Source organism: Mus caroli, unplaced genomic scaffold (assembly GCF_978045245.1).
Source record: "Mus caroli unplaced genomic scaffold, Mus_caroli_1 scaffold_11, whole genome shotgun sequence".
Classification (NCBI taxonomy): Eukaryota; Metazoa; Chordata; class Mammalia; order Rodentia; family Muridae; genus Mus; species Mus caroli.
In genome coordinates this window covers 71335610-71356052 of record NW_028227266.1, presented here as the reverse complement: position 1 = coordinate 71356052, position 20443 = coordinate 71335610, and the positions used below count along the sequence as shown (strand labels likewise).

At 41.3% G+C, this 20443-nt stretch overlaps 1 protein-coding gene across 1 annotated transcript in view; it reads right to left on the bottom strand.

The window, feature by feature from the left end:
* The window catches only part of Nedd4 (NEDD4 E3 ubiquitin protein ligase), a 72456-nt gene extending 59847 nt beyond the window's left edge, over positions 1–12609 (bottom strand). Inside the window, exons 1-3 of the mRNA XM_085844782.1 lie at positions 12512–12609; positions 12375–12413; positions 4269–4322 (exon numbers count right to left, since the gene is read on the bottom strand). Coding sequence (XP_085700908.1) covers positions 4269–4322; positions 12375–12413; positions 12512–12556 — 138 coding nt within the window. The 5' untranslated portion in view covers positions 12557–12609. The remainder of the gene's footprint in view (positions 1–4268; positions 4323–12374; positions 12414–12511) is intronic.
* Between the last annotated feature and the right edge of the window lie 7834 nt (positions 12610–20443).

Genomic DNA, 20443 nt, shown 5'->3' with positions numbered 1-20443 from the left:
TTTGTAAAAAATTATACTTGGGCTCTTCACCTTTCTCTTTCCCAAGAGGTCTGCTAGGATATGTTTTCAAGGATAGATGTTAGTGTTGGGAGTCTGCTGTGGACTGGCCAGCCCAGTGGCCACGACTCCCAACTCATCGACGTGATTTCTAAACTTGTTATGAGCTAAGGTGTGGGTGGTGCTCAGCACACTGCTCTCGTTATTTCTGACCCCTGCTGGCTGCTCAAATTCACTTTCAGAGAAAGCTCTATTCCAGGACACATGAAGAGTGTCACAGCAGATACCCACAGCATAAATAAGGTACCATGGTAAATGTTAAAACAGTTTAAATCTGTATCCTCATGAAGATGGGGACAAGGCTGAGTTGGCAGACTGATGTCTAATATGCAGAAAGCCACCAGATGTGGAGGCATACACGTGTAACCCCAGCACTGGAGAGATGGAGGCAGGAAGATCGATATTTAAGGTCATCCTTAGCTATCCTAGTGAGTCTGAACTCAGCCTGGGACAGACACATGAAACCCTGCCTCAATAAATAAACTAAATTAAACTAAATATTAACAGCCAGGTGTGGCATTACACACCTTTAATCCCAACACTTAATTGGGAGACAAACACAGAAAGATATTTGTGAGCTCAAGGCCAGTATGATCTACATAATGAGATCAAGGATAGACAAAGCTACATAGTGAGATCTTGTATTGGGGAAGAAAAATATTTTTCTGAGTGTTTTCCCAGCCCTTGTCTCACTTTTGGTTTAACTAATTAATTTGGTTTTGGATGTAGGCTCTCCTACAGGCCCAGGCTGGCAGCATGGCTCCTTGAACAGCTAAGAATGACCTTAAAATGGGTTTTCCTGCCTCTGCTTCTCAAGCACTTGGTGACAGGCACACACTTCCATGTCCTGTTTGCTGATTTGTCTGGGGTTACCACTAATGTGACAAATGAGAGCTCAGACCCTAATGGAACTCCAGAGTCCTTGTTGTGGGATCTGTTAGATCTGGACTAATACACAGCTTTATATTTACCTTAAATTTTTAAGCTTTGGTCCTGAAGAGATGGAGCAGCAGCTAGGACTGCACATGCTCTTGCATACCCATGCTGGGCAGCTCACAATCGCCCCAGGAAGATCTAATACCTTCTACCCTCTGTGGGCACTGCACAAAGCTACACAAATGTAGCTCAAATGTGTTAATGAAACAATATGTTTGACAACACCGATGCTGACAATGAAGAAACAATCACATCCCATGGAAGTCACTGGAAGGAAGAACCAAACAACCACACACGGTGGAAAACAAGAGGCTTCTTGCCCTCTGGATTACATTTAAATAACTTGAAAAACAAAGTCGACACCCAAGGATCAAGAAGAAAGTTACTGCAGCCGGGCATGGCTTTAATCCCAGCACTTGGGAGGCAGAGGCAGGTGGATTTCTGAGTTCGAGGCCAGCCTGGTCTACAGAGTGAGTTCCAGGACAGCCAGGGACAGCCAGGGATACACAGAGAAACCCTGTCTCGAAAAACAAACAAACAAGAAAGTCACTTCAGCATGAACATTAGCACAGAGAGTGAAGTTAAAGTAAAAAGGCTGCTTTGATTATTATGATTTTTCAATGGAGCATCTTCAGTCAGTAATACAACTTATCATTTCCTGTTTTTAACTATTTTTGAGGCAGGGCCTCCTAATACTAGTGCAGGCTTGCCTAGAACTCTCTAGACCAGGCTGGTGGGTGGGTGGGTGTGAGCGAGCACGCATGAGTGGTGTGTGTCTATCTGTCTATCTCTGTGTTGTTATTGTTTTTGTTGTTGTTTTGTTTTGAGACAGGTTTTGCTATACAGCCTTGGCTGTCCTGGAACTCACTGGGTAGCCTTGAACTCACAGGGATCTGCCTGCCTTTGCCTCCGAGTGACTACCAAGCTTGCCTGAAGTCTCAATACAGAGTTCTAGGATTACAAATATGTGCCTCCATGCCAGACTCAATTATCATTTCTTAAAAATAAAAAATTAGGGCTGGTGAGATGGCTCAGTTGGTAAGAGCACCCGACTGCTCTTCCGAAGGTCCGAAGTTCAAATCCCAGTAACCACATGGTGGCTCACAACCATCTGTAATGAGATCTGACTCCCTCTTCTGGAGTGTCTGAAGACAGCTACAGTGTACTTACATATAATAAAGAAATAAATCTTAAAAAAAATAAATAAAATAAAAAAAATAAAAAATTATACAATGTAACAATATTCTTTTTCAAAAGTTTTCATTAAAATTATGTGAGTTTATGTATACATGTGTATGCAGATACACACAGAGAGGCTGTGATGTGTTCCCCTGTCAATCTCCTCTTACTCCTTTAAGGCAGGGTCTCTCTCATAGGTCACATGTTTTCTCTGGTGGGCTAAATACCAGCAAGCAGCAGCAATCCTCCTGCATCCATTCACCTCTGAACGGGGTTGCTGGAATTTACATGGCATTCCTAGGACACCTGGTTTGCTATCCTGGTAATGAAATCCAAACTCTAGTTTTCATAGCTGCCCATCGGACACTTTTAATCACTAAGCCGTTTCTCCCACCCCAAACCCAATTTTTCTGTTAGTCAAAAAAGTGATTCAGGCCAGGCTTGGTAGCACATACCTTTAATCCCAGTACTCGGGAGGCAGAGGCAGGCATATTTCTGAGTTCGAGGTCAGTGGGGTCTACAAAGTGAGTTCCAGGACAGCCAGGGCTATACAGAGAAACCCTGTCTCAAATAAAAAAAAAAAAAAGACCCTAAAGAGAGAAAATTAGTTTCCAGGTGTTTTTCAGGAAGCCAAGAGGCAGAATGGCCATTTTATAAAAATAAAAGAAAACCAGGCTGAGCATGGAGGTTCAGGCCTGTAATCTCAGCACTTGGAAGACAGAAATAGGAGAGTCCCTATAAGTTCATGGCCAGCCAGACCTGCAGAGTGAGTTCCAAGGTCAGAGCAAGTCGACTCTACAGAGTGAGTTCCAAGAAAGCCAGCGATATGTAGGGAGACCCTGTCTCAAAACTAAAACCAAAACCAAGCCAATGAAAGCACTCAGGTTGGCTGTGTCCTGGCCTCTGTGAATGATGGTCACTCCCTCAATGTAGACAGGCTCATAGAAGAGTATGGACAAGAGAGTAGACGGACAGTAAAACGGGGCCTGGAAACCTGAAGAAAAGCCACAACAGGAGCTGCCTCCTAAGCATGAGGGCCTGAGTTCTGATCCCCAATATCCACACAGAAAGATAGGCACAGTGATACACACTGTATTCCCACACATAAGAGGTGAAGGCATACAGCTTCCAGGATACTCGGAGGCGGCTAGCTTTGCCTTCCTGGCAAGGTGCCAAGCCAATATGACCCTGTCTCAAAACAAAAGTTATGATGTGCCTAAGGACTGAAAGTGACAGAAACACACACACACCACACACACACAGGTGTGTACATTGCAGCACACACACAGTACACACAACTGCGAAACACACACACCACACACAGAGTAGGTGTGTGCACTGCAGCACACACACACCACACACACACAGGTGTGTGCACTGTAGCACACACACAGTACACACACACAGAGTAGGTGTGTGCACTGCAGCACACACACAGTACACACACACAGAGTAGGTGTGTGCACTGCAGCACACACACAGTACACACACACACCACACACACACAGAGTAGGTGGTGCACTGCAGCACACACACAGTACACACACACAAAGAGTAGGTGGTGCACTGCAGCACACACAGTACACACACACACCACACACACAAAGAGTAGGTGGTGCACTGCAGCACACACACAGTACACACACACACCACACACACACAGAGTAGGTGGTGCACTGCAGCACACACACAGTACACACACACACCACACACACAGAGTAGGTGGTGCACTGCAGCACACACACAGTACACACACACACCACACACACACAGAGTAGGTGGTGCACTGCAGCACACACACAGTACACACAACTGCAGATTCCGAGTACATGGCATGGAAAACGAGGGAAAGAAGGGCTTCCCTCCCCCACCTCCTGTCACATAGGCTTTGAGAGAGACTTTACAGTCTTGACAAGCAGGACAGGTCCTTCAGAACAGAATGAAACAGGAGGGTTAACTCCAGGAAAGGAGAAAGAAAAATACCGTAGCCCCATTAGTAGCTCAGAAGTCTCTCAGATCTCAGGCTCCTGACCCAACTGACACCTGAAGTTCACCATCAATGCAACCTACACACTCATGCAGTGTAAAGAACTTACCAAGCGATTTTCATCAAACACTTCGAAAAGAATGCGGTGCCGTTGTGGAAGGACCTACGTAAAAGAAACAAGCTTTCTTTAAAAACATGAATATCATCCACCTGTAGATGCCAAGAAACATCTTCAAAATGAGCAACTTACTGACCCAGGTAAGCAATTCAATTGCACAAAGAATAGGCAAGACTTACACTACCCACAGTCACACTTATTCCAACACTTTTTGCTGTTGAAATGATATGTAGTATTTTTCAAAGCTAATGTCTCCCATTTTTGCAGAAATATTTCAATAGTTAAAATTTACTGGACCGGGCGTGGTGGCACACGCCTTTAATCACAGCACTTGGGTGGCAAAGGCAGGCCGATTTCTGAGTTCGAGGCCAGCCTGGTCTACAGAGGGAGTTCCAGGACTATAGGGAGAAACCCTGTCTTGAAAAACAAAAACAAACAAACAAACAAAAAACTACTTTCTACTAAACATAAAGGAAACCATTTTTTAATATACCAGAGGTTAAAGATGTTACATAAAACAAAGCAAAAAAATATATATATACATATATTTATATATTTCGGATAGGTACTACTGGCTACAGAACTTGCTATGCAACTGTGAAAACTTACACTTAACACGATCTAAGATCTCCTTCGCAGGAGATAATGCCACCCACAGAGGGCTGGATCTTCCTACATCAACTAATAACCAAGACAATACCCCACAGGCGTGCCAATAAGACTGTCCAATTAAGATAACCCCTCACTGAGACTCTCTTCCCAAGTGACTTTAGACTGTGTCAAGTTAGCAATTAAAGATAACTCTAACAGCAGCCAAGGAACACAATATGAAAATGAAGGGCGAGTGCTTCATGTGCCATCCTAGCCTCTGGAATGGATGGTCACACATCTGTGTACATGCATAAATAAACACAAACCATTATTTGGAATTTTCTCTTTGTATCTGATATGAGGAAGGTATTGACCTCAGAATGCAGTTTCAGTGCACAAAATAGCAACAGAAATGAAAAGCTATAAAATGTAATCTCTGAATGTTTATACACTTTACATACAGAAGCAATGCAAAGTTTTTTTTCATTTTATAACTTAAATATGTCTAGATCATCGCTGAAGAGTGGTCTAGTGACTGAGAACACTTGATGCTCTACCAGAGGACCGAGTTCAGTTTCGCAGCACAGACTTGACAACTCAGAGGTGACTGTAAGTCCAGTTCCATGGATGCAACACCCTCTTCTGGCCTCTGCATGGCACATACAAACTCACACAGGCTCACACACACTCACATGAGTCAAAACATTCAAAGTAAAAATAAACCACAGATGTTCCCCCATAGAAAACAACGTAGCTAAGGAAACAATAGCAACCACTTATCAAAACGCTGATGCTTAGAACACTCGGGCACAAAACAAGAGAGCTACTGAGGAGCAAAGGCTGCTACAGTCAAATAGGTGAATTTGTGGTAGGTGCTCAAGATATACAAGAAAATACAAAGTTGAAGAAAAAAAACATTCTGAGCAAATTCTAATCAAAGAATTAAGCTTCTCTTCTCTAAAACAAAGAACGGGCAATATATGATTAGCAAATCAAACTGGGTTCAGCACTTATTTTTTTTCTCATAAGCCCGTTAGATAAGAATTATGACATTTTGTATGCATATGTGCATGTGTATGCAAGAGTGCTCACCTGGTCCACATGTGTTGAACTGAGAAGTGCATGTTGGGTGCCTTATTCAACCAATTATTTTTTGAGAAAGGATCTCTGACAGGACTGGGAACTTCCCATTTTGAATAGGCTAATTGACCACTGAGCTGTTTCTGCCCCTAGCACTGGGGTTACAGGAACGTCACTGTACCTATCGGGAATTTTTTTTTAAAGATACTTTTTTTTTTTTTTTTTGGTTTTTCGAGACAGGGTTTCTCTGTGTAGCCCTGGCTGTCCTGGAACTCACTTTGTAGACCAGGCTGGCCTCGAACTCAGAAATCCGCCTGCCTCTGCCTCCCGAGTGCTGGGATTAAAGGCGTGCGCCACCACCACCCGGCAAAGATACTTTTTTTAAAGTATTATTTATATGAGTACACTATCACTCTTTTCAGACACACTAGAAGAGGGCATTAGATCCTATTACAGATGGGTGTGAGCTCCCATGTGGTTGCTGGGAATTGAACTCAGGACCTCTGAGAGAACAATAGTGCTCTTAATGCTGAGCCATCTCTCCAGCCCACCTATCAAGAATTAATATATTTTTTTAAAATGGTCTTATTTTGTATACCTATATGTTTGAGCTGGGGTTCTGCTGTTAGACCTGCTAATCTCAAAATCCTAGATTCAAGTGACCTTTCTGCTTCAGCTCCTATAAAGCTGTCATTACAGGTTTACCATAACAGTCCATTCTTCTAGAAAGGGTAAGTAGCCCAGGCTGGTCTCAACGTCACTATATAGTAGATGCTGGCCTTGAACTTGTGATCCTCCTGTATCTACTATACAGGTATGCACCACCACACGAGGCTTACACTAGAGTCTATGTGCATATGTAAATACTTACACTAAAGCCCTGCCTTCTCTCTTCACCTTAAGGACCTACATTTTAATGATCAAAGTAGTCCTTTGGTCTGCAAACACAGGACATGTGCACATGTTCTCATACACACAGAAATGGTGGGCTAAGAAATATCCATTGCCCAAACACCAGATATTTCCTTTCAGGGATCTATTAGGTTCTCTACTACCCATTTAGAAAGTACTGATATCCAAAAGAGATAGGAGAAATCACAGTAAATGACATTTTCTGATACTGTGGTTTCATAAAAATGTCTGATTTAAAGAACAGAAACAAAACTAGAATACTAATGATGTTCAGTTCTATTCTCTCATGGTCTACATTTGGTTTTGTTAATAGAGTACTTCTGGTTTTACAAACAAATTGCAACATGATCCCTCCTTTTTTATTTTTTCATATAACACTGTGTAGAATGTATGACATAATTCAACAGTAGAAATACTGGGATCAAATTCTTCTTGGCTAAATGCTTTTAACTTCAATATTCAATTTCTTTAAAAGACGGACTATTTGGACAACCTATTTCTGCTTAAGTAAGTTTTGATAGTTTGTATCTTTAAAGTCCCTGATCCACACCATGCACATGTACAGACTTATGGGTGAAGAACTCGCAGCTGCATCCCACACGACACCATCTATTTCAACAGATGAGAAATCCAGCAATGTGAGTGAAATAGAAACCTAGCGAGAAAATTCATATTTTTGAGAAAGAGAAATGTTGGAAATGAAAAAGTCAACAGAAGCCGGGCATGGTGGTGCACGCCTTTAATCCCAGCCCTTGGGAGGCAGAGGCAGGCGGATTTCTGAGTTCCAGGCCAGCCTGGTCTACAAAGCGAGTTCCAAGATAGCCAGGGCTACAGAGAAACCCTGTCTTGAAAAACCAAACCAAACCAAAACAAAACAAAAAAAACCTCACCAGATCGGTACAGGAGAGATAACACACAGGTCAAGAGCACTGCATGTTCTTCTGGATGATCTGGGCCAGATCCACTTTGATATGTTAAATAGGCACCTCAGCTGCTGGTCAGTTTGGAATTTAACACTGAGTACATATCCAGTAAGTTCCTATCCCAGAGAGATGCTAGCACACCCACATTCACTGCTCTCATTCACAGCAGCATCAACAGACTGAGTGGACGAAAAAAATGTGGTCCACATACAGTGGACTCTTTATGCCTTCCAGGTGAAGGTGCCTTGTCCTACACAGAACAGTTCTTTCAGTTACCACTCTGACTGCTCTATACTGCATTCCTCCACTGCACAGTCTCCATGAGCTCTGGGGTAAATGGTTTATTAGGAGCAGGCTTTCTTCCAGCCACTGTTCTGCGATTTATCTTAGAGTTCACTGTCAATGAGCAGTGTCAGAACTGTTTCCTCCCAGACTTAACAAGGAGAAGAGAGCTTCTTGTTGCTTTACAACAGTGTGTGTTAAGTGCTGGACTTGGCCATGGGTAGTCTGCAGCTCTATTTATAGAACAGTCCAAAGACTGTTTGCAAAACATGACGGCCAGGGACCTTTTCCTCTGTTTCAATACCTATATACCTAGTAAACAAAGCAGTAGGTAGACATTTCCTAAAGTTTAAGCAGTAGCTTTATAGAGTCTTGGTTACTTTATTATTTTTTAAGTTTTTTTTTTTAATTATTATATGTAAGTATACTGTAGTTGTCTTCAGAAACACCAGAAGAGGGCATCAGATCTCATTATGGATGGTTGTGAGCCACCATGTGGTTGCTGGGATTTGAACTCAGGACCTCGGGAATACAAGTCAGTGCTCTTAACCACTGAGCCATCTCACCAGCCCACTTTATTTTATTTATTTATTTTAATGCTTTACATTTGATACAACTATTGAAAAATCAACTTAAAACTACCTTCCCAGTAGTATATTTTAAGTAATATATATTTTAATATCTATATAAGAAAATAACAGTGGAGGACAATTTCTCATGTATACTATGTTTAATGGTAGGGTCTCATTGTTAAGGCACAAATTATTTCAAAGAATTTTCTCTAAAAACAGATTATTTCATACACACACAAAAAAATGAAATAATGGGAATGATTTGGGGCTTTTTTTTTTTTTTAAAGAAAATTGACGTATTTTCCCTCTCTGGTGACTGGTTTGGCAAATGCTAAATTTTTGTGTCTTTTGCCTTTGTAAAGGAATTGTTAACATTGGAATTGAGGGTATCTACAGAGAAGTTGGTGTCAATGCCATTTAATAAGTCATATTTTTTCACAAATAAGGAAAAATCATTTTAATGAGAAGTCTAAGTATTTACAATAAGTATATGTGTATAGATTATATGTACTCATATATTATTCTTTTTATTATTAGGTAGAAATTAACAAAAAATGAAAAAAAGGAAATTGAAAACATGGTGTTTGCAAGAAGATGAATGCAACTAGAAGTATAAGTGAAAGAAGCCACTGAGAAAGACAAATACTATATGCTTTCTCTTCTATGCAAAACTTGTTATGTGTGTATTTATTTACATGTTTAGATCACAAAATTAGACCTGCAATCATGACAGGAAAGGAAGAGATCCAAAAAAGGGCAGGGAATGGAGAGGGCAAAAAATAGAAACCCTGCACTAAGGTGGCGCACGCCTTTAATCCCAGCACTCGGGAGCCAGGGCAGGCGGGTTTCTGAGTCTGAGGCCAGCCTGGTCTACAGAGTGAGTTCCAGGACAGCCAGGGCTACACAGAGAAACCCTGTGGGGAGGGGGGGGGGGAAGGGGGGGGGGGAGAAAGTATAACAGGAAGTGGGGAAGTAAATGGGGGAGGAAGGGAGCCAGCCTGGGAGGGGCAGTGAGTACTGCAGAGGGCTGTGGAAGGGATAACAGAGAACAAAGAATGATGACAAATGTTTGAGTAGCCTACTATGGAACAATGTATCCTATATGCCAACCTAAAAAATCAATTGAAAGAACAGATTGTCTTATACTCTGAAGTCATCGAGGATATTTTTATGGTCAATGCTCACATTTTCTTACAGTTAAAAAGCAAGAACAAAGAAATAATCTAAAAAGAAGTAGAGATGGTAATTTTTAGTTTTTAGTTCATTCCTCTCTATAGCATCTTTGTTAGTATTTTTATTAACAAGTAAATGTTATCAAAAGTAAATAAAGTATAATGAATATAACATGTAATAGTTAATAATATAAATTTAAAAATAAGTAAATAAATCAAAAACAAATAAATAGCCAGGTGGTGATGCTGCACACCTTATATCCCAGCACGTTGGGGGTAGAGACTGGCAGGTCTCTGAGTTTCAGGCCAGCCTGGTCTACAGAGCAAGTTCCAAGGGCTACAAAGACAAACCCTGTCCTGAATCAAAATAAAACAAGAGCAGATGTGCAAAAAAAATGTTGGTTTGCTGAAAAATGCACATATTTCTGAGCAGAACACAGTGAGTTAAGTAATAATATATTTTAAATAAGCTACTGAGCACCTTGGGAGATCTTAGAAAATTGTAAGCAAAAAAAAAAAAAAAAAAGGAAGGAAAATTCTAAGCAACATGCAAAGAAACTGCCCAAGGCGGCCACAGCAGCCTCGGACTGAAAGAGCAAACCTAAAGTTAGTTTCACTTTCCTTGGAATGACTAACCAACTCTGAGCTGTTTCTTCTAGATTCTAAAACCTCAGACTGGTTTCCTTTTTTTTTTTGTCTTTGAGACAGGGTTTCTCTGTGTAGCCATGGCTGTCCTAGAACTAACTCTGTAGACCAGGCTGGCCTCGAACTCAGAAATTCGCTTGCCTCTGCCTCCCAAGTGCTGGGACTAAAGGCGTGCGCCACCACGCCCGGCCAAACTGGTTTCAAAACCTAGTTCTGACATTCTGAGTAGAAACCTTCCTCTGAACATGAACATCAGAAGCACCTTGCTGGTGTTGCACTGGACCTCAGAGACTTCTTCCCTTCTGTGTTCTCCACCATCAACACTGAACGTACAACTCAGACATGTAGCATTTTTTCCCTGAGTGAAACCAAGGGATTTCACAAAAGCCTACAGATGCAGTTGCATCCACATACAAACAACTTTTTAAATGATTTTTTTTTAAAGATTTATTTATTTATTATATGTAAGTACACTGTAGCTGTCTTCAGACACTCCAGAAGAGGGCGCCAGATCTCGTTACGGATGGTTGTGAGCCACCATGTGGTTGCTGGGATTTGAACTCTGGGCCTTCGGAAGAGCAGTCGGGTGCTCTTACCCACTGAGCCATCTCACCAGCCCCTTTAAATGATTTTTATTTTAAGCACTACGGAGTTCTGTCTGCACGTATGTCTGTGTGAGGTGTCAGATCCCCTGGAACCAGCAGTTTTGTTCACAACAAACAGCTGAGAGCTAACTTCTGGGTGCTGGGAATTCCACCCAGGTCCTTTGGAAGAACAGCCAGTACTCTTACCCGTTGAAGCATCTCTCAAGCACCCATTCTTTTAAGTAAAGAACTTTTTTTTAATGAAACAAAATAAATATTGACTCAGAAGCACATGGCATCAAAGGTAGGAGAGCAGACAGGCCTGGCGGCTGGGTGGTGAGATGGGTTGTAAGCAAGATCAGAGCTGTGGAAAGTATATTGAAAAAGCAGAAATGAAATGAAAAGGTATCTTTTTAAGAACACTGGCTTAGTGTAAGCCCACAGAAAAAAGGGAAACTAAGGCACAAAAAAAACCATTTTACGGAAAATACAAGAGGACTTTTGGGATAGAATTTGAAATGTAAATGAAGAAATTATCTAATAAAAAAAATGGAAAATACAAGCAGAAATGATCCAGCCAAGAGACTGGAAATGCATCTCCTCCACCCTGCAGAGAACATGAAGGGCAGAAGTGTGCCCCTCACTCAGCTGCGAGCTTCAATAGCAGGGCTGGATGAGAGGTGGGGTGAGTTAAGAAGGATGTGTAAGGGCTGGAGGGATAGCTCAGCGGTTAAGAGCACTGACTGATCTTCCAGAGATCCTGAGTTCAAATCCCAGCAACCATATGGTGGCTCACAACCATCTGTAATGGGATCTGATGACCCCTTCTGGTGTGTCCAAATAGAGCAACAGTGTACTCATATACATGAAATAAATAAAATAAATCTTAAAAATAAATAAATCAGCTGATTAAAGAGTTTGTCATGTAAGCCTGGAGCCTGAGTTTGATTCCCAGGACCTCAAGGTGGAAGGAGAGAGCCAAGTCCACAGAGCTGGCCTCTGACCACGACCACACACAATGTCATGTGCAGATAGATCCTCACTCAGACACATTACACACACACACCAGTAATAAATAAATAAAATTCAAAACTCTAGGCACAGCCGGGCGTGGTGGCACACACCCTTGATCCCAGCACTGGGGAGGCAGAGGCAGGAGGATCTCCGAGTTCGCGGCCAGCCTGGTCTACAGAGAAACCCTGTCTCGTAAAACTAGAAAAACAAAAAACAAAAGACCTGTAGGCACATTTCAAAGTGTTATTTTAGGATACTGTAAATGACTACTTAACGGTACCTAAAAAGAAAAAATTTTTTAATAAAATAAAATAATACTTACTCTGAACAGTATTTCTTCGTTCCATTTTGGATTCAAAGACTAAAAGATAATAAACATAGCGTAATTTATTTTTAAAATGACTTGTCATAGAAAAAACAAAGTTTATTAAAAATCTTTGAAAGCTGGCTAAATCTAACCTTTTTGATAGTTTTTGTCTGCACGCTGGTAAGGATTCCACTCATTGGGTCATACAATGTCACTCTTACGTAAGGATCACTGTTAAAAGTTAAAAACAAATAAGTTTTAGTAGTAACTAGTAGTAATTTAGTCCAACTGTTCAAATTATCAGATTTTCAGTTCGATTATTTCTATTGTTTTGTACCCTAAAAACCAGGGATCTGTATACAGACTAAGCAGTTATAGAAACTTGTACTTTGTTAAAAACTTTAACTACCACATCTGTAAAATGACCAAAGATTTAGAGTGTAGCACTTGGGAGAGTGGGCCTCATGCCTTGCCTGGGCAGCACAGCAGAACTGGCTCTGGGGGCCTAGGTACAGGTGAGCCAACTAAAGGTATGAGTGCAGGAGAGCTAGCCCTGCCTCCTGCCAATGGCAGCATTGGGAGGCCACGCCAGAACAGGGCTGGAGAGTTCATACTGATGGTCCAGGTTAATAGAGAAGCTGGTGGGTTGGCCAGCTCTGCTACCACACAGGCCCAGATCCAGAGGTTCTGAAATTGGCCCACCCCATCTGAGACAAGCTGAGACATGACAAGGCTAGTTCTGCAGATACAGCTGCAGGATCTCCATGACACAGGGCTACAAAGGGATAACTGGGAAGAGAGCTGACGAAGATTTAATATTGATGGTATCACAGAAGCTAGAGATCCTGAACAAATGACTCATTACAAGTGGAAATGTGTGGGACACAGTGTGACACACCACAGCTTTCATGATGAGATGTTTTCCATGCTTTTTGTCGTTTGTTTTCGTGGTTTTTTGATTGGGGACGAGGGGGAGTTTGTGCAAGGTGAAAAGACGGACATAAGGGAATGGAGATGAGCAGTACTCAGGCACTTGATATGAAACTCACAAAGAACCAATAAAAAAGATTAAAAAAAAAAAAACCTTTAATCCCAGCACTTGGGAGGCAGAGGCAGGCAGATTTCTGAGTTCGAGGCCAACCTGGGCTATTCAGAGAAACCGGTCTCGAAAAAAACAAAAAATTGCATCCTGCCAAGCACAGCGGGACACACATTTTAATCCAAGCAATCAGAAGGCAGAGGAAATTTGAGGCCAGCAAGGGCTACATGGTTAAATCCCTGTCTCAAAACAAACAAAAACATGTTGTAGAAGCCCTTCCATTTTTTTAAGGCTCAGTTTATTTTTTTTATTCATGTTTATAACTCTGTGTGTGTGTGTGTGTGTGTGTGTGTGTGCGCGCGCGCGCGTGCGCATGTGTGTGTACAGATGCCCATGTAGGTCAATCAGAAGGTATCAGGTCCCCTGGAGCTAGAGTTACACAGCCATCTAACATAAATAGGTACTAGGAGCAGAACTCAGGTTCTCTGCAAGAGTAGCAAGATCTCATCTCATCTCTGCAGCCTCAGGGAGATAAGGACAAGGACAATTTGGAGACACAAGTCTTTGAAGCACAAAGAGTGAGGGCACTCTTGTCTAGCATGATCCACCTTGGAAGACACCAGTCAGCCCATTTCACCACCTCCTTTGTCCTAGCTTTTCATGATCTAGCAATACATTTTGAAACCCCTCTATTCCTTATTCCTGTTAATTCCTTCTAGGAAAGCAAAAATGTCTTTTTCTTCCCTTCTCAGTTAAAAGTTACAAGAGAACAGTTGGTAATAACTTACATAGAAATTACTCCACATCAAACACTGCTCCAAACAGTTTTTGTGGATCAGGGTCAGCTATTGTCGTTTTCTCCAAGTTGTACAGACTACACAGCAGTGAGAGGGTGTGGCTGAGGCTACAGCACTGCTCCACAGGAAAGAGCACACAACACAGCAACCCCCTATCCACACTTTGCTCCCACAACAGCTCTCCAAATCCAGTCTGCTTTCTATCTGTTCTCAGATCTACTCTGAAAAAGGTTTGAAATACTTATGTCTGGGTTCTTACACCATTCTCAATTTGTCTTCTTCCTCTCCCTCTCTCCCTGACAGGTCATCATGTAGCCCACGCTGGCCCTAAACTCTATGTAGCTGAGGATGCTGACATTCTGATTTTCTTGCCTCAACCCCTCACGCTTAGACTTGCATCACAACCAGTTTTCATGGTTCACAGACTGAACCTAGCATGTCCTAGGCAAACTGAGCTACAGCCCTGCCCTACCCCACCCAACCCCACTCCACCCCCAGCCTTTCTTAAGCCCCCTTTACTGTTGTTAAGTTTCAGGCTGATTTCCCCAAAGTATTCTCACCTGGACTCCTGGTCATCTGCATTTCCCTTTCTAATCTCATCTGTAGTTTTTTTTTTTTTTTTTAAGATTTATTTATTTATTATATGTAAGTACACTGTAGCTGTCTTCAGACACTGCAGAAGAGGGCGCCAGATCTCGTTACGGATGGTTGTGAGCCACCATGTGGTTGCTGGGATTTGAACTCTGGACCTTCGGAAGAGCAGTCGGGTGCTCTTACCCACTGAGCCATCTCACCAGCCCATCATCCGTAGTTTTTATAACTAATTATATAATAACAAATAAAAACTAAGAATTGCTGGATACAGTGGCACATGCCTTTAACCCGAGCACTTAGGAGGAAGAGGCAGGGGCTGGAGAGATGGCTCAGTGGGTTAAGAGGACTGACTGCTCTTCCAGAGGTCCTGAGTTCAAATCCCAGCAACCACATGGGGGCTCACAACCACTGTAATGGCATCCAATACCCTCTTCTGATGTGTCTGTAGAGAGCAATGTTGTATTCATATACATAAAAAAAATCCTTAAGAAATTCACATGGGCAATACCCAAATGCTCTCACCCACGCATGCTTGCACTCACTCTGGGGCTCCCCAGCTGCCCCCTGCCTGATGAGGCCATTGTTCTCTATTTAGCTATGGACCATCTCTGTGATTCTGTTGAGGTGATCCCTGGGTTCACTTGAATGACATCCTGAATGCATCTTCTCTCCTGGAAATGGGCTCCTTTGAGGGAATGAAGAACCTGGACCCAGATCAGACCAGAGGTCACAGGGCATTGGCCAAGATATACAATCTCCTGAGCCACATCTGGTGACTTGAGGTTCTATCACAGGATGAAGAACCACAAAAGCTGGTTCTGAAAACCCAGTGACATCTCTGGAGCATCATGAGGGCAGGTCTAGAGTTTACAGACAACCCCTCTTAAGACCTCATAACCAAATTAGAAACAGATACACAAGAGTTACTTCGTGAGACCTTTAACAGGGGATCAAGGTGAAGACTCAAGGGACTTCTGAATCATTCAGACTGTGAACAATGAACACATGCTTGGTTGAGACACTAAGCTATAGTTAATATTACCAGACAGCTAATGGTATATAATCCTCACAAGGCCCATGTACTGTATACATTTGCACATCTATTCTGCAGTTAAGAATGTTTGCTGTGCAGCCTTTAGGATGTGTTGTTAAGCCAAAGTCATTGGTAATACTGTACAATTTTTATCATTTATTTAAAGATTTATTTTTTAATTATGTGCTGGGGGCGCTATGCATATGAATGCTGGTGCCTGCAGGAGTCAGAGGCAGCTGTGAGCTACCAGATACCAGACATGGAAGTTGGAAATCAACATGAGGCTCTGCAAAGGCAGCAAGAACTCTCAATGACTGAGTTTTCTCTCCAGCCTCATCTGATTTTTTCAAAAATTATGTTTTAACAATTTTGAAAAGGGCATGGGTGTCTTTATCCAAAATAGAATTTTTCATTTTTCCTTTAATTCTGTCAAGTTTTGAGCCATACATCTGCAAGTTCTGGTACCAGGCACATACCCATTTCTGCCTAATACATTCCTGGTGATTTTATTATCATTGTGAAATATTTGAAAATACTTTTCCCTTATTTTAGCAGATATTAATTGTTTTTGGTTTTGTTTTTTCATGACAGGGTTACTCTTGTGTAGGCCTAGCCATCCTAGAATGCTCTATGTAGACCAGGCTGGCCTACAGAGTCAGAGATCTGCCTCTGCCTCCTGATAGCTGGGATTAAAGACATGTGCCACACTGCCTGGCTTGTATTCACTTTAATCTTTTTCATTCCATTTTTGCATCCATTTTCCCCAACCTAGGTATATCATTTTATTTAAGTATGTTTTTTAAAGTTGCTTCATAATTGATGTGCATACAGTGTATGCCTCTGTGTTATGTGTACATGTAGTGCCTGCCAAAGCCATAAGAGTGTTGGATCTCCGGGAGCTGGATTTACAGACAGTTATAAGGCAGCTAATGTGGGTGCTTGTAATTATTACATGATTGGATACAAGTATATTAACTCATGTTTTCCTTCCCTTGTCCTGTCCCCTTTAAAAAGAATTGTTTTGTACTGGCGTTTTAATTGTTTCGAGAACTTCATTTTAAAATTTCTGCTTTTACAGCTCTAGAGTACAACTATGCTTGCATAGCTATGGTGGTGGTGGCACATGCCCTTAAATCCAGCACTTGAGAGACAGAGACAGGCAGACCTGAGTTCAAGGCCAGCCTAGTCTACAGAAGTAATTTCAGGATAGCCAGAGAAACTGTCAAAAAGAAACAAACAAAAACAAAAACCCTCCAAACTTCTGCTCTTACAAAACCTAAAATTCTTCACATTACTGTTGATATGTTGATATGATTATGTTTTCTATTTCATACCCTTAATGATTCACTTTGCCTATGCTTGCTACCACACCATCCTTCCATACAGGGTCACAGCAGACACGCCCCCTATCCTTTATGCTGTTATTCCCATAAGTATTCCTTCTATCTCTTTTATCTAATATGAATCCATAAGACAAGGCTGTTGAGTCATGATTCCAATGGGCCCTGTATAAGGTTAAGAGCACTTACTGCTCTTGCAAGGACCCAAGTTTGATTCCCAGCACAAACATGGCAGATCACAGTCAACTGTAACTCTAGTTCCAGGAGACTCAATACCCTCTTCTGACCTCTATGGACATCAAGTGTTCAAATACATACATGAAGACAAAACACCCACACACAAAAATAAAACTTTTAATTAATTAAAAAAAAAAGTATCTGTAGATTCCAGGTATTTATCACTTCTGATGGTCTTTTCCTTTCTCTTCACCAGGAGCTTTAACCTGCTTTAACATTTCTTCTTTAAAAAGATTTTAAGTTGTGTGTGTGTGTGTGTGTGTGTGTGTGTGTGTGTATACATATGTGTGCAGTGCCTGTGGAGGCCACGTGAGGGCACCAGATCCCCTGGAGTTGGTCACAGGCAGTTCCCAGGGAAACCTCAGTAAGAGCAATACAGGATTGCTGAGCCAACTCTCCAGTCCAGTTGTATATTTCATTGATCGTTTTCCAAATTTAGACACTTATTCTTTAAAAAGATTTTATTTCATTATTTAGCTCTCTGGGACGTAGTTCAAACAGACCTTTCTTCTTCATCATCTTCTAATTGGTAAATGATCCCCATTAATCTATGTTCAGTTCATCTTTGCTCTATGTATCCATTCAGAAATCATGGCCAACCAAAGCACTTGAATTTCAAATATTATATTTTAGTTGTACAGTTTCCCCTGTGTTTTATTATTTATTTATCTATTTATGTCTCTACTTCATTCCTGAGACTTCCAATGTTTTAACTGACAATGAGCATATATTCTTTCTCCCTTTCTTTCTTTCTTTTCCACCCAATTTTTGTTTCGTGGAGACAGTGTCTCGCTATGCAGCCCTGGAACTCACTAAGTAGACCAGACTAGCCCTGAGTTCAGAGATCTTCCTGCCTCTGCCTCCCATCGCATTCTGCTCACATATTCTTTATTGACTAACAGTGTGTTCCCTTCCCTTGCTCTTTACAGAACAGGTGACTACATGCTGTACCGTGGACATTGTAAGCTGAGTTACAGAGCCTCTGGGTAGTTACAGAGCCTCTGGGTTGTTTTTTCTGTGTTTAGCTATCTTGTTTGGACAAGGGTCACAGACTGTTGGGCAATCACTCTGCTCAGATCTTCTTTCTTCCAGAACCCCCACCACTGCCAGGCTTCCTGCCAATCTAGAGTTCTTCTCATTTCTCCAGAGTCCAATCCCTGCTCCAGGTTTTCAGGCTGTGGCCTGCCTCAGGTTGTAATTCTCCCTGGCTGACTAATTACTCTAAGGGAACCCACCACACACTGCTTCTCTCCCATGTGGCCAACCCAGTACTCCCCTGCTCTGCTCATTTGATACTCAGAGCTACTTTTTCTATTGTAACCAGAGACTATGGTGGTTATTATCTGCTAAAGGATTTAGAGAATTAAAATGTTATCAAATTCTGGGGGCAGAACTCAATAATAAATCTATAACTAAAACTGTCTTTAATTTTACAAATTCAGTGATTCAGATACCAAGAAAATAATCAGCCACTTACCCTGTAAGGATCTCACTGTGTACCAAAATTTGCTACTATCACTCAGATTTTCATTTAATCAAAGTTCAAGAAAGAAACTAAGCAATACTGTTTCCTTAAACCCCAAGCTCATGCATTGTATTTACCTGGCTCCCAAGATGTCTTTCTTGGCCAGGCCTATGCCAGCTATAACCTTCACTCTCACAACTCGTGTGTCATCCTAAAATACAAAAAGGTGTTTTATTTTCACATCATTACAATCTATCTAATACAAAAGTCACGAGAATACTAAATTCAAAGGAACATTTAAAAATAAGTAATCTGACTGAAAGCTATATAAAAGAAAATAAAGACAAAATTTATAATTTTTAGATACATTTAATCACACACACAAAAACCAAAGAACTAAAGTCAAGTTATTACACATAGTAATTTAGCTTTCTTATAAAAAATTTTTAATGACAAATTATACCTAAAGAAGTTACCATTGTTGCTGTGTTCATGCCATGAAATCAAAAGCTCATAATCATTTGTAATAACTACTAAGAAAAGGTAATTTTTAAGTACCATTAAATAGTTTATAAATAACAGTGAACACACTATGATATGTCAAATATCAATGATCTTGCTTATCACAGTGGAATGAGGTCTCATGGGAAAATTTCCTTGTCTTAAAAGAGATGTATCATCTGAGGGTAGCTAGGGGGAGAAGTTAGCAGTGTAAATATGATCAAATCACATTGTCTATGGCTAGGTGTGGTGATAAACCACTTTAATCCCTTGGAGCCAGCACTAGAAGAATTCAAGACTAGCTTGGTTTACATAGTGTTATTATGAGATCCTGCCTCAAAAGAAATTAACTAATTTCTGGGGCTGAGAAATAGCTCAGCAGTTAAAAGCATTAGCTATTTTTCCAAAGGATCTGGATTCAATTCCCAGCAGCTACACGGTGGCTCACAACCATCTATAAGTCCAGTTCTAAGGTCTGAAGAAGCCCTCTTCCAGTCTCTATGGACACTAGGAATCCACACCATGTAAAGGCATACAGTCAAACAAAACACCCATACACATAAATAAGATTTTAAAAACATACGTTGTGGAGCTCCAGATACGGATCAGCAGTGAAGAGCACGTGCTCCTCTTCCAGGGAATTCGGATTCAACTCCCAGCAGCCACATGGCGGCTCACAAGTGTCTGTAACATCACTTCCGGGGGATCCGCCACCATCTTCTGTCTTATCCAGGCAAAACTCCCATACCCATAATTAAAAAAAAAATACATTGTTGTGAAATTCTCAATAAATTAATAAAATATACTTTCTAAAGTGATGAATAACAAAGTATTCAGCAAAAAATGGCACAAACTCTGTAACTTATTCTCAAGTGACTCAGCAAATAAAAAGTTGGATGTGAGTCCGTGCAAGTGTAGGTAATGTCTCCAAGCTGTGGACTACACTGTTGTATGCGCTCTTAACCTACAGATTATAAATCGTTTAAATCAAAAAAGGGTAGGTATTCTGGATCCATTTCAGATACTGGGGAAAATATTCCAATAAAAAGCAACATTGGGGATTTGGCTTAAAAATGTT